This window comes from Schistocerca gregaria, chromosome 2 (genome assembly GCF_023897955.1).
Source record: "Schistocerca gregaria isolate iqSchGreg1 chromosome 2, iqSchGreg1.2, whole genome shotgun sequence".
Classification (NCBI taxonomy): domain Eukaryota; kingdom Metazoa; phylum Arthropoda; class Insecta; order Orthoptera; family Acrididae; genus Schistocerca; species Schistocerca gregaria.
In genome coordinates, this window is record NC_064921.1 from 541,097,031 (window position 1) to 541,112,057 (window position 15,027).

The window sequence follows — 15,027 nt, forward strand, 5'->3', positions numbered from 1 at the left end:
TTCTGGGAGAGCGTCGATGGCCAGGACAATGCTCTTGAAGTCATCAGAGAGTATGTACTGAACAGCAGCCTGCACCTCAGGGTCGTTGGCCAAGTGGTCGAGCACGATAGCGACAATTTCGTCGACGGGGATGAGGGCGAGGAAGTCATTGAGGTCATCCTGGAGGTCGCGGTTGGCCTTCTTGGCACGTACATGGAGTCGAACCTTGTTGCTGGAGCCTAAGAGAGAATAAAGAGAGACTTTAAGTACTCTAGAAGCGAAATTGTGCACTTGTCTCTGAAATGCAACAATCTTCGAAAGACTGCCTGTTAGATACTAATGCTTTCATTACTTACGCTACATAGTGTGTTACTTACTTGTTGGCAGGCCGAAAAGACCGCGAATCAGGTCAATGAATGCGTCGACGTCGATGCCAGCGTCCCTCAGTTTCTGGAGCAGCTCCTGGTACTCTGGCAGCGAGTTCAGAGTTTCCACGATCGACTACAACAGATAAAAAGCCCAAATAACCTTCAAGTACTAAGTATCCTCCAAATAGGTCACATAACTACTGATCAAGACATGACGAATCACCTGGAATTCGGGAGACCTGATCCTGTCGTACAGTTCCTTGAAGTCGGGGCTGGTTTCCAGCTTCTCGTCGAACAGAGCCCGGAGTTCGTCCAATGGCAAGATGGCGAGAATCTCGTCGACCATGGAACGGATGCTCCTGGCGCGTCTCAGCTTGGATGGAGGGGTAAGCTGGGGCAGTCCCAGGAAGTCGTGTAGAGCGTTCACGTATTTGTAGACATCGAGGCCGGACTCTTGCAGGTAGTTGAGGAACTGTGGAGAAGAAGGTAACAATTTAACGTATCCACAATAAAAGTATATTGCGTCGGTCTGCAACTAGTATAGGTGGAGATCCTTACATCAATGTATTCTGGGAGAGCGTCGATGGCCAGGACAATGCTCTTGAAGTCATCAGAGAGTATGTACTGAACAGCAGCCTGCACCTCAGGGTCGTTGGCCAAGTGGTCGAGCACGATAGCGACAATTTCGTCGACGGGGATGAGGGCGAGGAAGTCATTGAGGTCATCCTGGAGGTCGCGGTTGGCCTTCTTGGCACGTACATGGAGTCGAACCTTGTTGCTGGAGCCTAAGAGAGAATAAAGAGAGACTTTAAGTACTCTAGAAGCGAAATTGTGCACTTGTCTCTGAAATGCAACAATCTTCGAAAGACTGCCTGTTAGATACTAATGCTTTCATTACTTACGCTACATAGTGTGTTACTTACTTGTTGGCAGGCCGAAAAGACCGCGAATCAGGTCAATGAATGCGTCGACGTCGATGCCAGCGTCCCTCAGTTTCTGGAGCAGCTCCTGGTACTCTGGCAGCGAGTTCAGAGTTTCCACGATCGACTACAACAGATAAAAAGCCCAAATAACCTTCAAGTACTAAGTATCCTCCAAATAGGTCACATAACTACTGATCAAGACGTGACGAATCACCTGGAATTCGGGAGACCTGATCCTGTCGTACAGTTCCTTGAAGTCGGGGCTGGTTTCCAGCTTCTCGTCGAACAGAGCCCGGAGTTCTTCCAATGGCAAGATGGCGAGAATCTCGTCGACCATGGAACGGATGCTCCTGGCGCGTCTCAGCTTGGATGGAGGGGTAAGCTGGGGCAGTCCCAGGAAGTCGTGTAGAGCGTTCACGTATTTGTAGACATCGAGGCCGGACTCTTGCAGGTAGTTGAGGAACTGTGGAGAAGAAGGTAACAATTTAACGTATCCACAATAAAAGTATATTGCGTCGGTCTGGAACTGGTATAGGTGGAGATCCTTACATCAATGTATTCTGGGAGAGCGTCGATGGCCAGGACAATGCTCTTGAAGTCATCAGAGAGTATGTACTGAACAGCAGCCTGCACCTCAGGGTCGTTGGCCAAGTGGTCGAGCACGATAGCGACAATTTCGTCGACGGGGATGAGGGCGAGGAAGTCATTGAGGTCATCCTGGAGGTCGCGGTTGGCCTTCTTGGCACGTACATGGAGTCGAACCTTGTTGCTGGAGCCTAAGAGAGAATAAAGAGAGACTTTAAGTACTCTAGAAGCGAAATTGTGCACTTGTCTCTGAAATGCAACAATCTTCGAAAGACTGCCTGTTAGATACTAATGCTTTCATTACTTACGCTACATAGTGTGTTACTTACTTGTTGGCAGGCCGAAAAGACCGCGAATCAGGTCAATGAATGCGTCGACGTCGATGCCAGCGTCCCTCAGTTTCTGGAGCAGCTCCTGGTACTCTGGCAGCGAGTTCAGAGTTTCCACGATCGACTACAACAGATAAAAAGCCCAAATAACCTTCAAGTACTAAGTATCCTCCAAATAGGTCACATAACTACTGATCAAGACATGACGAATCACCTGGAATTCGGGAGACCTGATCCTGTCGTACAGTTCCTTGAAGTCGGGGCTGGTTTCCAGCTTCTCGTCGAACAGAGCCCGGAGTTCTTCCAATGGCAAGATGGCGAGAATCTCGTCGACCATGGAACGGATGCTCCTGGCGCGTCTCAGCTTGGATGGAGGGGTAAGCTGGGGCAGTCCCAGGAAGTCGTGTAGAGCGTTCACGTATTTGTAGACATCGAGGCCGGACTCTTGCAGGTAGTTGAGGAACTGTGGAGAAGAAGGTAACAATTTAACGTATCCACAATAAAAGTATATTGCGTCGGTCTGGAACTGGTATAGGTGGAGATCCTTACATCAATGTATTCTGGGAGAGCGTCGATGGCCAGGACAATGCTCTTGAAGTCATCAGAGAGTATGTACTGAACAGCAGCCTGCACCTCAGGGTCGTTGGCCAAGTGGTCGAGCACGATAGCGACAATTTCGTCGACGGGGATGAGGGCGAGGAAGTCATTGAGGTCATCCTGGAGGTCGCGTGTGTGTACGCTAATACGGGGGGCAGGAACAGCCTTTGCTGAAATTAATGAGCAGTGCAATGTATTTAGTTCGCTTCATCAGCGTGTAGGTATGTGGTTTCACTGTGTAAAAACAGGTATTGTAAAATTTATATTATCATAGTATGGTTATGCTACCTGCTGTTATCCCGAGGACAGCGAATAGGATGAAGATCGTCTTCATCTGTAAATTAGAACGTACACTAAATTTAGTCTAAAGATTCTTCAACAGATTCACCTCTTTTTGATACCAACTAATGACTGGCCATATCCATAAAGAGTTGGCACTTCTTAGCGTCTGTAAAGCGTGCATGTCGCTTACCTCGAGCACGTCTCGCTGCTTTGCTTCCAGCTATGTGATCTGTCCTAATGCTGCTCACTATTTATATTGTCTCTTATCTCCGTAGCGAGACACCTGTGTTGTGGTGATTTGCTTTATCTGTGCTAATGATCAACTGCAAAAGATCCGATTATCCGGAGGACACGTGTGGTAATACTGACGATAACATTCTCACGAATTTCACATTTTAACGCATGTGAAGCTTAGATTTTACTTGCCCACCACTGTTGCTGCCCTCTAATGGCGTCGTGTGTTGGTAAGTGAGGTATTTCGCTGGTTCATTATCTTAGGAAAATCAAATAGAATTTTTCGATGAGCCTTAGCTAATGATACGCTGGTTTCGGATCTTTGTTCAGGAATCTTCAGTTAGGTTCTACTTGGCTCTTGTTAGCCATTTAAGTGAAGTATTGAATGTTCCTTTAAACAATCCACGGTCGAATCCGTCCTCCAATTTTTCCGAAACTTTATTGGCGTTATTGTTGCTTGGATGTTAAATTCTACTTTCCTTATAAATAGGGTTGGTGTATAAGGTCGTAGCGTTTTTCGTAAGTTCAATAAACACAAAAGGTATACATACCAGAAATTTTTATCATGAATAATGTATTCTCCTTCATCATTTACAATTGTCAACCAACGCTGGGGTAAATTTTTGATTCCGCAACTATAAAAATCACGTGCTTTTGAGGCGAAGAACTTGTCGAGCTAGGTTCGGAGCGCCTTTTCATTCAGAACGTAAGTTTCTTGAAGACTGTTCGATAGAGAGCGAAAAAGATGAAAATCTGAGGATGCAAGATCATTTGAAAAAGAAGCCTGGAATGACTTTCCAACCCAATTCGTGTGTAGTGGAGGTGCACCCGCTGATTTGTGTGAATTTGGCGTGCAGCATGCTGTACCCACACACTCGATTTTTGTACCTTTTCCATTGCAAGCAAATATCGTACGATGCTGGAAGGATCACAGTTCATAACATTTGCCAATTCCCGAGTACACTGGCGGGATCATGTGAATTAATCCGTTTAAACGATCCTCATCTAGCACTGAAGACGTTTCTTAACCTTAAACGTGGAGAGTCAACCTCCTTGAAACGAGAAAACCATTTTCCTGCCGTGCCCTGCCCAATGGTATTATCCCCATACACGGCGCAAATGTTTCTGGCTGCCTCCATTGCTGCCATCCCTCTATTTGAACTGAAACAGAAGAATATGTCGAAAATGTTCTGATTTCTCCACTTGGCACTCCGTTTCCTAGCGTTCACAGCTCCACCCTCACTGTTCCCAACCGACAACATGACAATATGTGATCTCAGATAGCAACAGTGAACTACATATGGAAAATGGAAATCGATAAAATAGACCCATAGCAGTCGGAATACCAACATGCAAAACAAAAACGCTACGAACTTATGCACTGACCTAACAGGCCCCTCTTTCAGAGACAGCAATAGTACGTCTCTTCATAGCGTTAGAGGTTCCTAACATAGTCGTGTACGAAAACACAGACTCCATTTGCAACTTGTGACTGGTTTTGTTGTTTTGCATGAGTTTCATACTCTGCCATCATGAGTAACTTAGAAGTAGATATCCTCTGAGTAGTGAAGCAATTTAAATCACTTATTAAAAGCAAGTAGGTTTCTTTTAGAGTATGCTGATGCAATAGCTCCATACTTATCATATACAGCAGCTCGCTAGACGAAAGATCCGTACCCAAAGGCTGGAAAGTTGAACAGGTCACACCAATATTCAATAAAGATAGTACGAGCAATCCTCTAAAGTACAGGCCCAAGTCATTAACCTCGATATGAAGAAGGATTTTGGATCATATATTGTGTTCTAACATTATGAATTACCTCGAAGAGAACGTCTATCGACACATAGTCAACACAGATCTAGAAAACATCGTTCTTGTGAACACACAACGAGCTCTTTACACACGCCAAGTGTTGAATGCTATTGACAATGGATTTCAGATTGAGTCTGTATTTCTAGATTTCCAGAAGACTTTTGACACTGTACCGCACAAGCGGTTTGTAGTTAAATTGCGTTCTTATGAAATATCATCTCAGTTTTGTGACTGGATTCGTGATTTCCTGTCAGGTCACCCACATGAGTGCTAAAAGGAATCAGTTAAACTCCAGTTAACTCGATAAATCAGTCAAATCTAAAGGCCGTAAATTCAACTAAATATCTAGGTATTACAACTACGAACAACTTAAACTGGAAGGAACACACAGAAATTATTGTGTGGAAGGCAAACCGAAGACTGCGTTTTATTGGCAGGGCACTTAGCTTTGTTCGTTCCGATATGTTTTTATCTTGAGAAACATTCTTTGGCACTGTAGCCAATTACTTGTGAGTTTTTTTCCTTCCAAGTATGTGCCTAATAAATTAGTGAACATCGATACATCTGTGAATTATTCTTTCAATACTGGACTGATAGGAAACAGCCATTGTTCTAAGATTACATAAAATATTTCTCTGCGAAATTCGTAAAGTTGTTAGCTACGCGTAAAACGTGCCTCGACGCTTACGCCCACACCTTCAGGTTGTCGCAAAACTGCTGATGTGTTCATAATTTTGTATTTCGGATGGATGCAGCCAACTGTCCGCAGTTCATTTAATTTTACTGTAAAATGGCAAGCATACTCTCATAGCGTCCAGAATATGGAACAGTAGCAATATAGGGAGAATACTTGGTAATGTTCTCCATCTTTACAGAGAGTACATAGTGTAAATACTTGGAAATATTTTCCAGTTCCTCAAAGAGAATTTTTCTGCAGGACCGTTGCTTGACTAACTCTACCACAGCTGTACTATTTTCCTTCATTTATTCAGTCATTACTAGTTTCAAAGCCAAAGACATATTGTCAAGCACTCCTGTATATTTACCATTAAGATTCCAATCCAAGATGATCCTAAACACCCGACGTTAATCTGGTACATGTGGTTTATGGGATTTCCTGAAGCATGACCTTTGCATAAAGCGAATTTACATAATGAACTTTTGCTTGCTGTCGCAGGGGAGGACTGATACGACACTTGCCTCCGCCAGCTGAAAATTCACTATTTTAATTAATTTCAATTAATCTTTTAATTGTTGTTAAGCCTCCTTTTTAATGTGAATAGGAAATAAATATTAACAGTCGTACTGTTAGGTCTTGGGAGTCATTCGTCTATAAATTACATGCGGCTGTTAACCAGTGATCAGTCTGTGCAACAGAAGTCCTAAAGAAGGGAAAGAAAACGTCTCGCCCGACCATAATGTACCATACTGCTCCACGAGCGCCGTTGTACTCTTTTTTCGTTTTGTGAAGTGCAGAGTTTTATTTATGAAAATTTACAGCAAGTTTTCAAGTTTTTAAATCTTACCAACATCTGAATGGATACTTATTAATATTGTCTGCAAGGTCATCAAAATACAGTATAAACGGACACACAGTTTCCTGGGGAATACTTGAAGTTACTTCTACGTATTATGTTGACCAAACTTCATCCAAGATAAGGCGTTGCGTCCTCCCTACAAAGAAATCCTCAGTCCCGTCACTAATTTCGTTTGATTCCTCATACATTCGCACTTCCGTTAATAAGGGATGCTGTAGCACCTAGTCGGTTGCTTTTCTGAAGTCAAGAAATAAGGTATGTACTTGACTGCCGTGATCTATGACTTTCAGGATGTCATACTTATAAAAGATCAAGTTGACTTTCAAGTGACAGATGTTTGCGGAATTCATGTTAATTGGCTTGTAGGTGGTCTTTCTCTTCGAGGTGCCTATGTCTGAGCTCAGGATCTGTCCAATTGGATGCCAAAGATACTAGAGGGTCGTTTTGTGGATCACTTCTGCTGCCCTTCACGTAGACGGGTGTCACTTTTACTTTCTTTTAGTCAAAGGATAGATTTTTGGTCAAGGGACCTATGGAATATTATGATTAAAGGATGGGCTAAGTCGGCGCAAATTCCTTATAAAATCTCAGTGGAAAGCGTAGTGACCTGGGGATTTTTTTAATTTTGTCAGTTTCAGCTGTTTCACTGACTCTTATACCTATTTCATTCATCTTAGTAGTTCTGCGAGAATTAAACTGGACCATCCATTATAAAGAAAGGAATTTTGTAATTGCGTTTAAGAATTTCTGCTTTTGACTTCTTACTGCTCCTAATATTAGTCCCTGTGTCATGTATGAGTGTCTGGACACTAACGTAGGTGTCACTAACACCCTTGCGTGTCTGGACACTAACGTAGGTGTCACTAACACCCTTTACATGTTACCATAATTTCTTTGGGATGTCTGAGACACTGAGGCACTGAAGGCACTAACTACTGATAGGCATAGTTACAAATGAAAGATTTTGATAGAGTACAAACAATGTATTTACCTTAATAGCGTTCAAAAGTCATAATATATGTATAATTCTGTGACATCCAATTAAACAAATTTCATTTATCTAACGGACACACGACCAGATCGTCCGCTCAAAACTCCGGCATCTCTCTCTCCACATCCACCATTGCTGGCGGCTCACCTCCAACTGCACAACGCCATGCGCTGTTCACATACAACTGTCCAACACTATACACGTGAATATTGCAACAATGAGTCCAACCAGCTACAGACTGCACAGATCACAGTCAGTGATTTTCATACAGAGCGCTACGTGGCGGTACCAACATCAAAACTTACACAGCCTACTTACAAAGCCCCCATGCTCCCCACAAAAAAATTTTACAAATTGTTTTGGGCAATGACCAATACATATTTGTTAAATTTTTTTAATATTAACGATAATAAATATATCAAATGCACACACTTATCGATACACTGTTGGTCAAAAGCAAAAGTTGTCCACTGTCCATAAAGACAGTCCTGATCATTCGTCACAGTAGTAATTACATTGCACGAAGTCTGATCAGTAAAAGAAAATGCACACGGAAGTAGTGGATTTCGATGCAGTCTTGAGGAAGTGGTGTTGTCCTTCCAATGGAAAGACAGTGCTAACTCTTGACATGCAGACAGGTAATGGGCCACAACAGAGCAAACCCACAGCAGAGTCAGTCGAAGTTTTGAGGAATATTGGTAGGTAGGACATCACAGAGCAGACCCACTGTAGTCCTGTTAGAGATTATGGTATTGGTGGGCAACCAGAGGTGCAGACCACTCTGCAGTCCTTGTAGAAATAATGGTATTGGTGGACCATGAAAGGTGCAGACCCACTGTAGTCCTTGTAGAGATGACCAGCAGCCATCTGTTACGACTGTGCTGCTGAACAGTCACCATCGAAGAGTCTTGCGGACAATATAGCAATCAGCTGTCTTTATATCAAATAACATAGAAGTTTACAGCACATTAATTCATAATTTTTCTAACGGGACATTTCAACACTAACTGATAAATAATAAGGTATTTCCGTATTTTCACTCTAATTTTAAATTCGTTTACTATCGTATGCGCATTCATATTATTCCGTGTTTATTTGCTTTACATTTCACTTTCTTCGCAACATGTCAAGGATGGAAATTGGTTCGAATTTCCTATTTAAAAATTTTTGTTCTACCCAGTTTTTAGCACTATGCAAAGTTCCAACACCTTGGGAGAATTTATGTCTGATGCAAAATGCGTAACATCGTGTATACATGCTATAGTTTATTCCTAGAGACAATATTTTGTTCCTCTTCTCCTTCCTTTGTTTCTTCCTGACCTTTTTTCTGTGTTGCGTATTTTCATTACTGAAGTAAATACCTGAAGTAAAAGTGGATCGGGTTAATAAAAAGTCATCATTTCAAATGTTGTCATCTGCACTACATGAAACGTGTTTCGCATTTTACTTTGTTCAGCAATTGCTGCTACATTTTCTTGAACTTATGGCCACAGAAGTGTCTTCCTCTTAATAGACCTCCAAATCCTGTTTGTTGAAGCACTTGGTAACAGTTTCGGGCTTTATTTCCCTTACTGCCAAGACAATGCAATTTACTGTAGGCCAGGAAATGACCGGGAAAGAGCAAATGCATTTCGGCTTCTTCAGTACCAAGTACTCTTAATCTCCTAAAATGGGACTTGAATGCGCAAATAACCCCCTGATCCATGGATTGTGTGAGGCTGGTAGAACCTGGCGGCAACCAAGCCAATTTCACGTGTGATAACTTGACTTTTAAGTGGCAGATTGCATTTGCTAGGAAAAGGAGAATTTGGCGATTTCCATTTTTACTTTTGGCACTGAAAGAGCCCAGCTATTTTTCCATAAGACCACTGACCATCCAGACGTTTTTATTGCTTCGCTATCTGAATGGAAGCTTACTGCTGTCTGTATTTTTGAAACGACGCAGTTTTGCCGCCGTTCCAGTCACCAGCGGCGTCTCTTTTTCACCCAAAACATTTCCATACTGCAGTACAGTGAATCTTCCTTTGGTCGTCTTCCGCCGGTACACTTTCCACCTCGAATTGTTTGAGATTTTGAAGGCAGTGCGCAATAAAACAGTCCCGTTTCATCGACAATGGGCACGTCTTAGAGTCATAATTCGTATTTAGGTGGTGTAGTATTGTCTTCCATTTTGTTGTTACACATTTCTGCGCATTATTAGCCTCCCCACATACTTCGTTCCACACGATGTTGTGCCTAGTTTTGAAACGGTGCGCGCATGCTATGTATGCCTCAGACTCCGTCCGTCTCTTACCCTTTTTTCGTAAAGTACCAAGCATTTGTGTTTTACCGCATATGAAACGCGCAACGTTATTCCGCACAGGAAGAGTTTGTCTTTCTTACTCGTCTCGATTACCTTACACTTTTCGTTAAGCGTTAGCGTCACATACTTTTTGTTTGACATCAAGTTATCACTTAAAGAGCTACTAGTCAACTGAAACTGGCAGAAAATAATACACGCAGTGCATTTCTTTGAAACACGAGGAACTCCGACAAACAGGGCGCTCATCAACGAACCATTTCCTTTTACGTACCGAAACTGCGCGGAACTTGTTCGTTGTTGCACTGAGCGACACGGTCTGATATCAACAACTCCAGCGCCGAACCTCTTTTCTCGATTTTGCATCGCTTACTAGTATTCTCAGGGCTGCACAGTCGTTGTGGTAAAAGTAATGCTCTGGTAGAGCCGTGAATAACAATGTGTACTATAATACAGTAGTACTGTGTAAGCTCTTTCCACATTGTACAATGAATTGTTAATTAAAATTTGCATTTGCAAAATCCTCCCCAATTCTGTTCAATACTTCATCATTAGTTATGTGATCTACCCATCTAATCTTCAGCATTCTTCTGTAACACCACATTTCGAAAGCTTCTATTCTCTTCTTGTCCAAACTATTTATCGTCCATGTTTCACTTCCATACATGGCTACACTCCATACAAATACTTTCAGAAACGACTTCCTGACACTTAAATCTATACTCGATGTTAACAAATTTCTCTTTTTCAGAAACGCTTTCCTTGCCATTGCCAGTCTACATTTTATATCCTCTCTACTTCGAACATCATCAGTTATTTTGCTCCCCAAACAGCAAAACTCCTTTACTACTTTAACCATCTCATTTCCTAATCTAATTCCCTCAGCATCACCCGATTTAATTCGACTACATTCCATTATCCTCGTTTTGCTTTTGTTGATGTTCATCTTATACCCTCCTTTCAAGACACTGTCCATTCCGATCAACTGCTCTTCCAAGTCCTTTGTTGTCTCTGACAGCATTACAATGTCATCGGCAAACCTTAAAGTTTTTATTTCTTCTCCATGGATTTTAATACCAATTCCGAATTTTTCTTTTTTTTTCCTTTACTTCTTGCTCAATATACAGATTGAACAACATTTCGGAGAGACTACAACCCTGTCTCACTCCCTTCCCCACCACTGCTTCCCTTTCATGCCCCTCGACTCTTATAACTGCCAACTGGTTCCTGTACAAATTGTAAATAGCCTTTCGATCCCAGTATTTTACCCCTGTCACCTTCAGAATTTGAAAGAGAGTATTCCAGTCAACATTGACAAAAGCTTTCTCTAAATCTACAAATGCGAGAAACGTAGGTTTGCCTTTTCTTAATCTAGCTTCTAGAATAAGTCGTAGGATCAGTATTGCCTCACGTGTTCCCATATTTCTACGGAATCCAAACTGATCTTCCCCGAGATCGGCTTCTACCAGTTTTTCCATTCGTCTGTAAGGAATTCGCGTTAGTATTTTGCAGCTGATAGTTCGGTAATTTTCACATCTGTCAACGTCTGCTTTCTTTGGCATTGGAATTATCATATTCTTCTTGAAGTCTGAGGGTACTTCGCTTGTCTCATACATTTTGCTCACCAGATGGTAGAGTTTTCTCAAAACTGGCTCTCCCAAGGCTGTCAGTAGTTCTAATGGAATGTTGATACTCCCGGGGTCTTGTTTCGACTTAGGTCTTTCAGTGCCCTATCAAACTCTTCACGCAATATCGTATCTCCCATTTCATCTTCATCTACATCCTCTTCCATTTCTATAACATTGACCTCAAGTACATCGCCCTTGTATAGACCCTCTATATACTCCTTCCACCCCTCTGTTTTCCCTTCTTTGCTTATAACTGGGTTTCTGTCTGAGCTCTTGATATTCATACAAGTGGTTCTCTTTTCTCCAAAAGGTCTCTTTAATTTTCCTGTAGGCAGTATCTATCTTAACCCTAGTGAGATAAGCCTGTACATCCTTACATTTGTCCTCTAGCCATGACTGCTGAGCCATTTTGCACTTCCTGACGATATAATTTTTGAGACGTTTGTATTCCTTTTTGCCTGCTTCATTTACTGCATTTTTATATTTTCTCCTTTTGTCAATTAAATTCAATATTTCTTCTGTCACCCAAGGATTTCTACCAGCCCTCGTCTTTTTACCTACTCGATCCTCTGCTGCCTTCACTACTTCATCCCTCACAGCTACCCATTCTTCTTCTACTGTATTTCTTTCCCCCATTTGTGACAATTGTTCCCTTATGCTCTCCCTGGAACTCTGTACAACCTCTGGTTTAGTCAGTTTATCCAGGTCCCATCTCCTAAAATACCCATCTTTATGCAGTTTCTTCAGTTTGAATTTACATTTCATAACCAATAGATTGTGGTCAGAGTCCACATCTGCCCCTGGAAATGTCTAACAATTTAAAACCGGGTTCCTAAATGTCTGTCTTACCATTATATAATCTATCTGAAACCTGTCAGTAACTCCAGGCTTCTTCCATGTATACAACGTATTCCGAAGTATATGAATGCATCGGAACTAAGGTACTTTTATGCTTTGGACAAACTTGCGAATATAAAAAAAATTAGCATATAAAATATTTGAATGCATCGGGACTAAGGTACTTATATGCTTTGGGCAGACTTCCGAATATTACACGTTCCGCTTTGATGAAGGTTTACCTTAATAGGCTGTAAATATTATGAATGAAAAAAAATTTTACTTTTCGCATTATTCTCACAACGTTAAATTCGTTTTGCCTTGGTCGTGTTTGATTCACGACATTAGCTCTACTGAGTATGACGAACTGATATTTACCAAGATGTGACTGTTTCCATGCATTTCTAACAACTTGTTGGTGCGAGTGATTAACTGTTAGCTTGAAAGCGAGCATGCTCTTAGCTAGAACTCTCACGATGCCTACAAGCAGTCACAAACACTTGATTGTCTGCAGGTGGCATGAGACAATGCAGCCGTGTCACGGACTTAGCGCCACATTCGGCACGCAAACAGGTGGAGTAATATCTCCAGACGGTGAGTTTTTATCAGCCCGAGACACTCAACTTCCTAGATCGTAAGATTCATTTAGACAAGCACACTTTAAACGTTATCATACACATATTGATAGAGCTAATAGATTATTTGATTCCAAGTAAAGAAAGAAGCAAATGGGAATCTGCAATTAGAAAAAAAAAACTCGTATCTTCCCTGCATGGAAACAAATTGATGAAGAACCTTCACAGTCATCTGGATGCAAAACGTTATTTCTCACAAGTACGTTAAACATGAACATGACGGGACTCAGAAGCCGTACAAATACGAGGTGCATTCAAGTTCTAAAGCCTCCGATTTTTTTTTCTTCAGACTGGAAAGAGATAGAAACATGCGTATTGTTTTAAAACGAGGCCGCTTTTGTTGTCAATACGTCCCAGAGATGGCAGTACCGTACAGTAGGTGGAATTTTACCGCCAGCGGCGAGAATGAGAACTGTTTTAAATACTTAAAATGGCCACGTTTTCCTCACTTGAACAGCGTGCAATCATTCGTTTCTGAATTTGCGTGGTGTGAAACCAATTGAAATTCATCGACAGTTGAAGAAGACATGTGGTGATGGAGTTATGGATGTGTCGAAAGTGCGTTCGTGGGTGCGACAGTTTAATGAAGACAGAACATCGTGTGACAACAAACCGAAACAACCTCGGGCTCACACAAGCTGGTCTGACGACATGATCGAGAAAGTGGAGAGAATTGTTTTGGGGGATCGCCGAATGACTGTTGAACAGATCGCCTCCAGAGTTGGCATTTCTGTGGGTTCTGTGCACACAATCCCGCATGACGACCTGAAAATGCGAAAAGTGTCATCCAGGTGGGTGCCACGAATGCTGATGGACGACCACATGGCTGCCGTGTGGCATGTTGCCAAGCAATGTTGACGGGCAATGACAACATGAATGGGACTTCCTTTTCGTCGGTTGTGACAGTGGATGAGACGTGGATGCCATTTTTCAATCCAGAAACAAAGCGCCAGTCAGCTCAATGGAAGCACACAGATTCACCGCCACCAAAAAAATTTCGGGTAACCGCCAGTGCTGAAAAAATGGTGGTGTCCATGTTCTGGGACAGCGAGGGCGTAATCCTTACCCATTGCGTTCCAAAGGGCACTACAGTAACAGGTGCATCCTACGAAAATGTTTTGAACAACAAATTCCTTCCTGCACTGCAACAAAAACGTCCGGGAAGGGCTGCGCGTGTGCTGTTTCACCAAGACAACGCACCCGCACATCGAGCTAACGTTACGCAACAGTTTCTTCGTGATAACAACTTTGAAGTGATTCCTCATGCTCTCTACTCACCTGACCTGGCTTCTAGTGACTTTTGGCTTTTTCTAACAATGAAAGACACTCTCCGTGACCGCACATTCACCAGCCGTGCTGCTATTGTCTCAGCGATTTTCCAGTGGTCAAAACAGACTCCTAAAGAAGCCTTCGCCGCTGCCATGGAATCATGGCGTCAGCGTTGTGAAAAATGTGTACGTCTGCAGGTTGATTACGTCGAGAAGTAACGCCAGTTCATCGATTTCGGGTGAGTAGTTAATTAGAAAAAAAAATCGGAGGTCTTAGAACTTGAATGCACCTCGTAGATAGTGCCCAGCTTACCACATATGTGTTGTTTCTGTTGCGCTCACAGGGACAACGTTCGAACAGCGAATAAGCCCAAGCGGATATTAAAGTATGAAACATTGGTTAGAACCATAAATCTCTGTAAGTAACTCACATAGATGAAAATAACCAGAATTAGTAATTCAGGATGAAGTAACGAGTGTAGTAATCAATCCTAATACAGACATCAATAAAACAGTGTTCGAGATAGAGCATACAAGAATATCATGTGCTAAGTTTCAAATTAACTATTCCTCGAAGAGATGTTCTGTGTATCAAAAATACTGATGCCAATGATAAATCGACCAATTTCAGAAAGCAGTAAGTAAGGAAAAATCTTCAACATTTTTGAATGTACTCATCAACATGTTCACAATTAAAGCGTGGAAATGGAAAACATTCTAA

At 42.1% G+C, this 15,027-nt stretch overlaps 1 protein-coding gene across 12 annotated transcripts in view; it reads right to left on the reverse strand.

The window, feature by feature from the left end:
* The window catches only part of LOC126331324 (uncharacterized), a 4,891-nt gene extending 1,598 nt beyond the window's left edge, over nt 1–3,293 (reverse strand). For 3 of the 12 annotated variants that reach the window (XM_049996470.1, XM_049996462.1, XM_049996461.1), the window contains exons 1-12: nt 3,254–3,293; nt 3,070–3,115; nt 2,734–2,951; nt 2,399–2,647; nt 2,185–2,308; nt 1,820–2,046; nt 1,485–1,733; nt 1,271–1,394; nt 906–1,132; nt 571–819; nt 357–480; nt 1–218 (exon numbers count right to left, since the gene is read on the reverse strand). The exon at nt 1–218 is cut by the window's left edge and continues 9 nt beyond it. In XM_049996470.1, coding sequence (XP_049852427.1) covers nt 1–218; nt 357–480; nt 571–819; nt 906–1,132; nt 1,271–1,394; nt 1,485–1,733; nt 1,820–2,046; nt 2,185–2,308; nt 2,399–2,647; nt 2,734–2,951; nt 3,070–3,115 — 2,055 coding nt within the window. In that variant the 5' untranslated portion in view covers nt 3,254–3,293. The remainder of the gene's footprint in view (nt 219–356; nt 481–570; nt 820–905; nt 1,133–1,270; nt 1,395–1,484; nt 1,734–1,819; nt 2,047–2,184; nt 2,309–2,398; nt 2,648–2,733; nt 2,952–3,069; nt 3,116–3,253) is intronic. The other 9 variants (XM_049996468.1, XM_049996471.1, XM_049996464.1 and 6 more) reach the window with 9 other exon arrangements.
* Between the last annotated feature and the right edge of the window lie 11,734 nt (nt 3,294–15,027).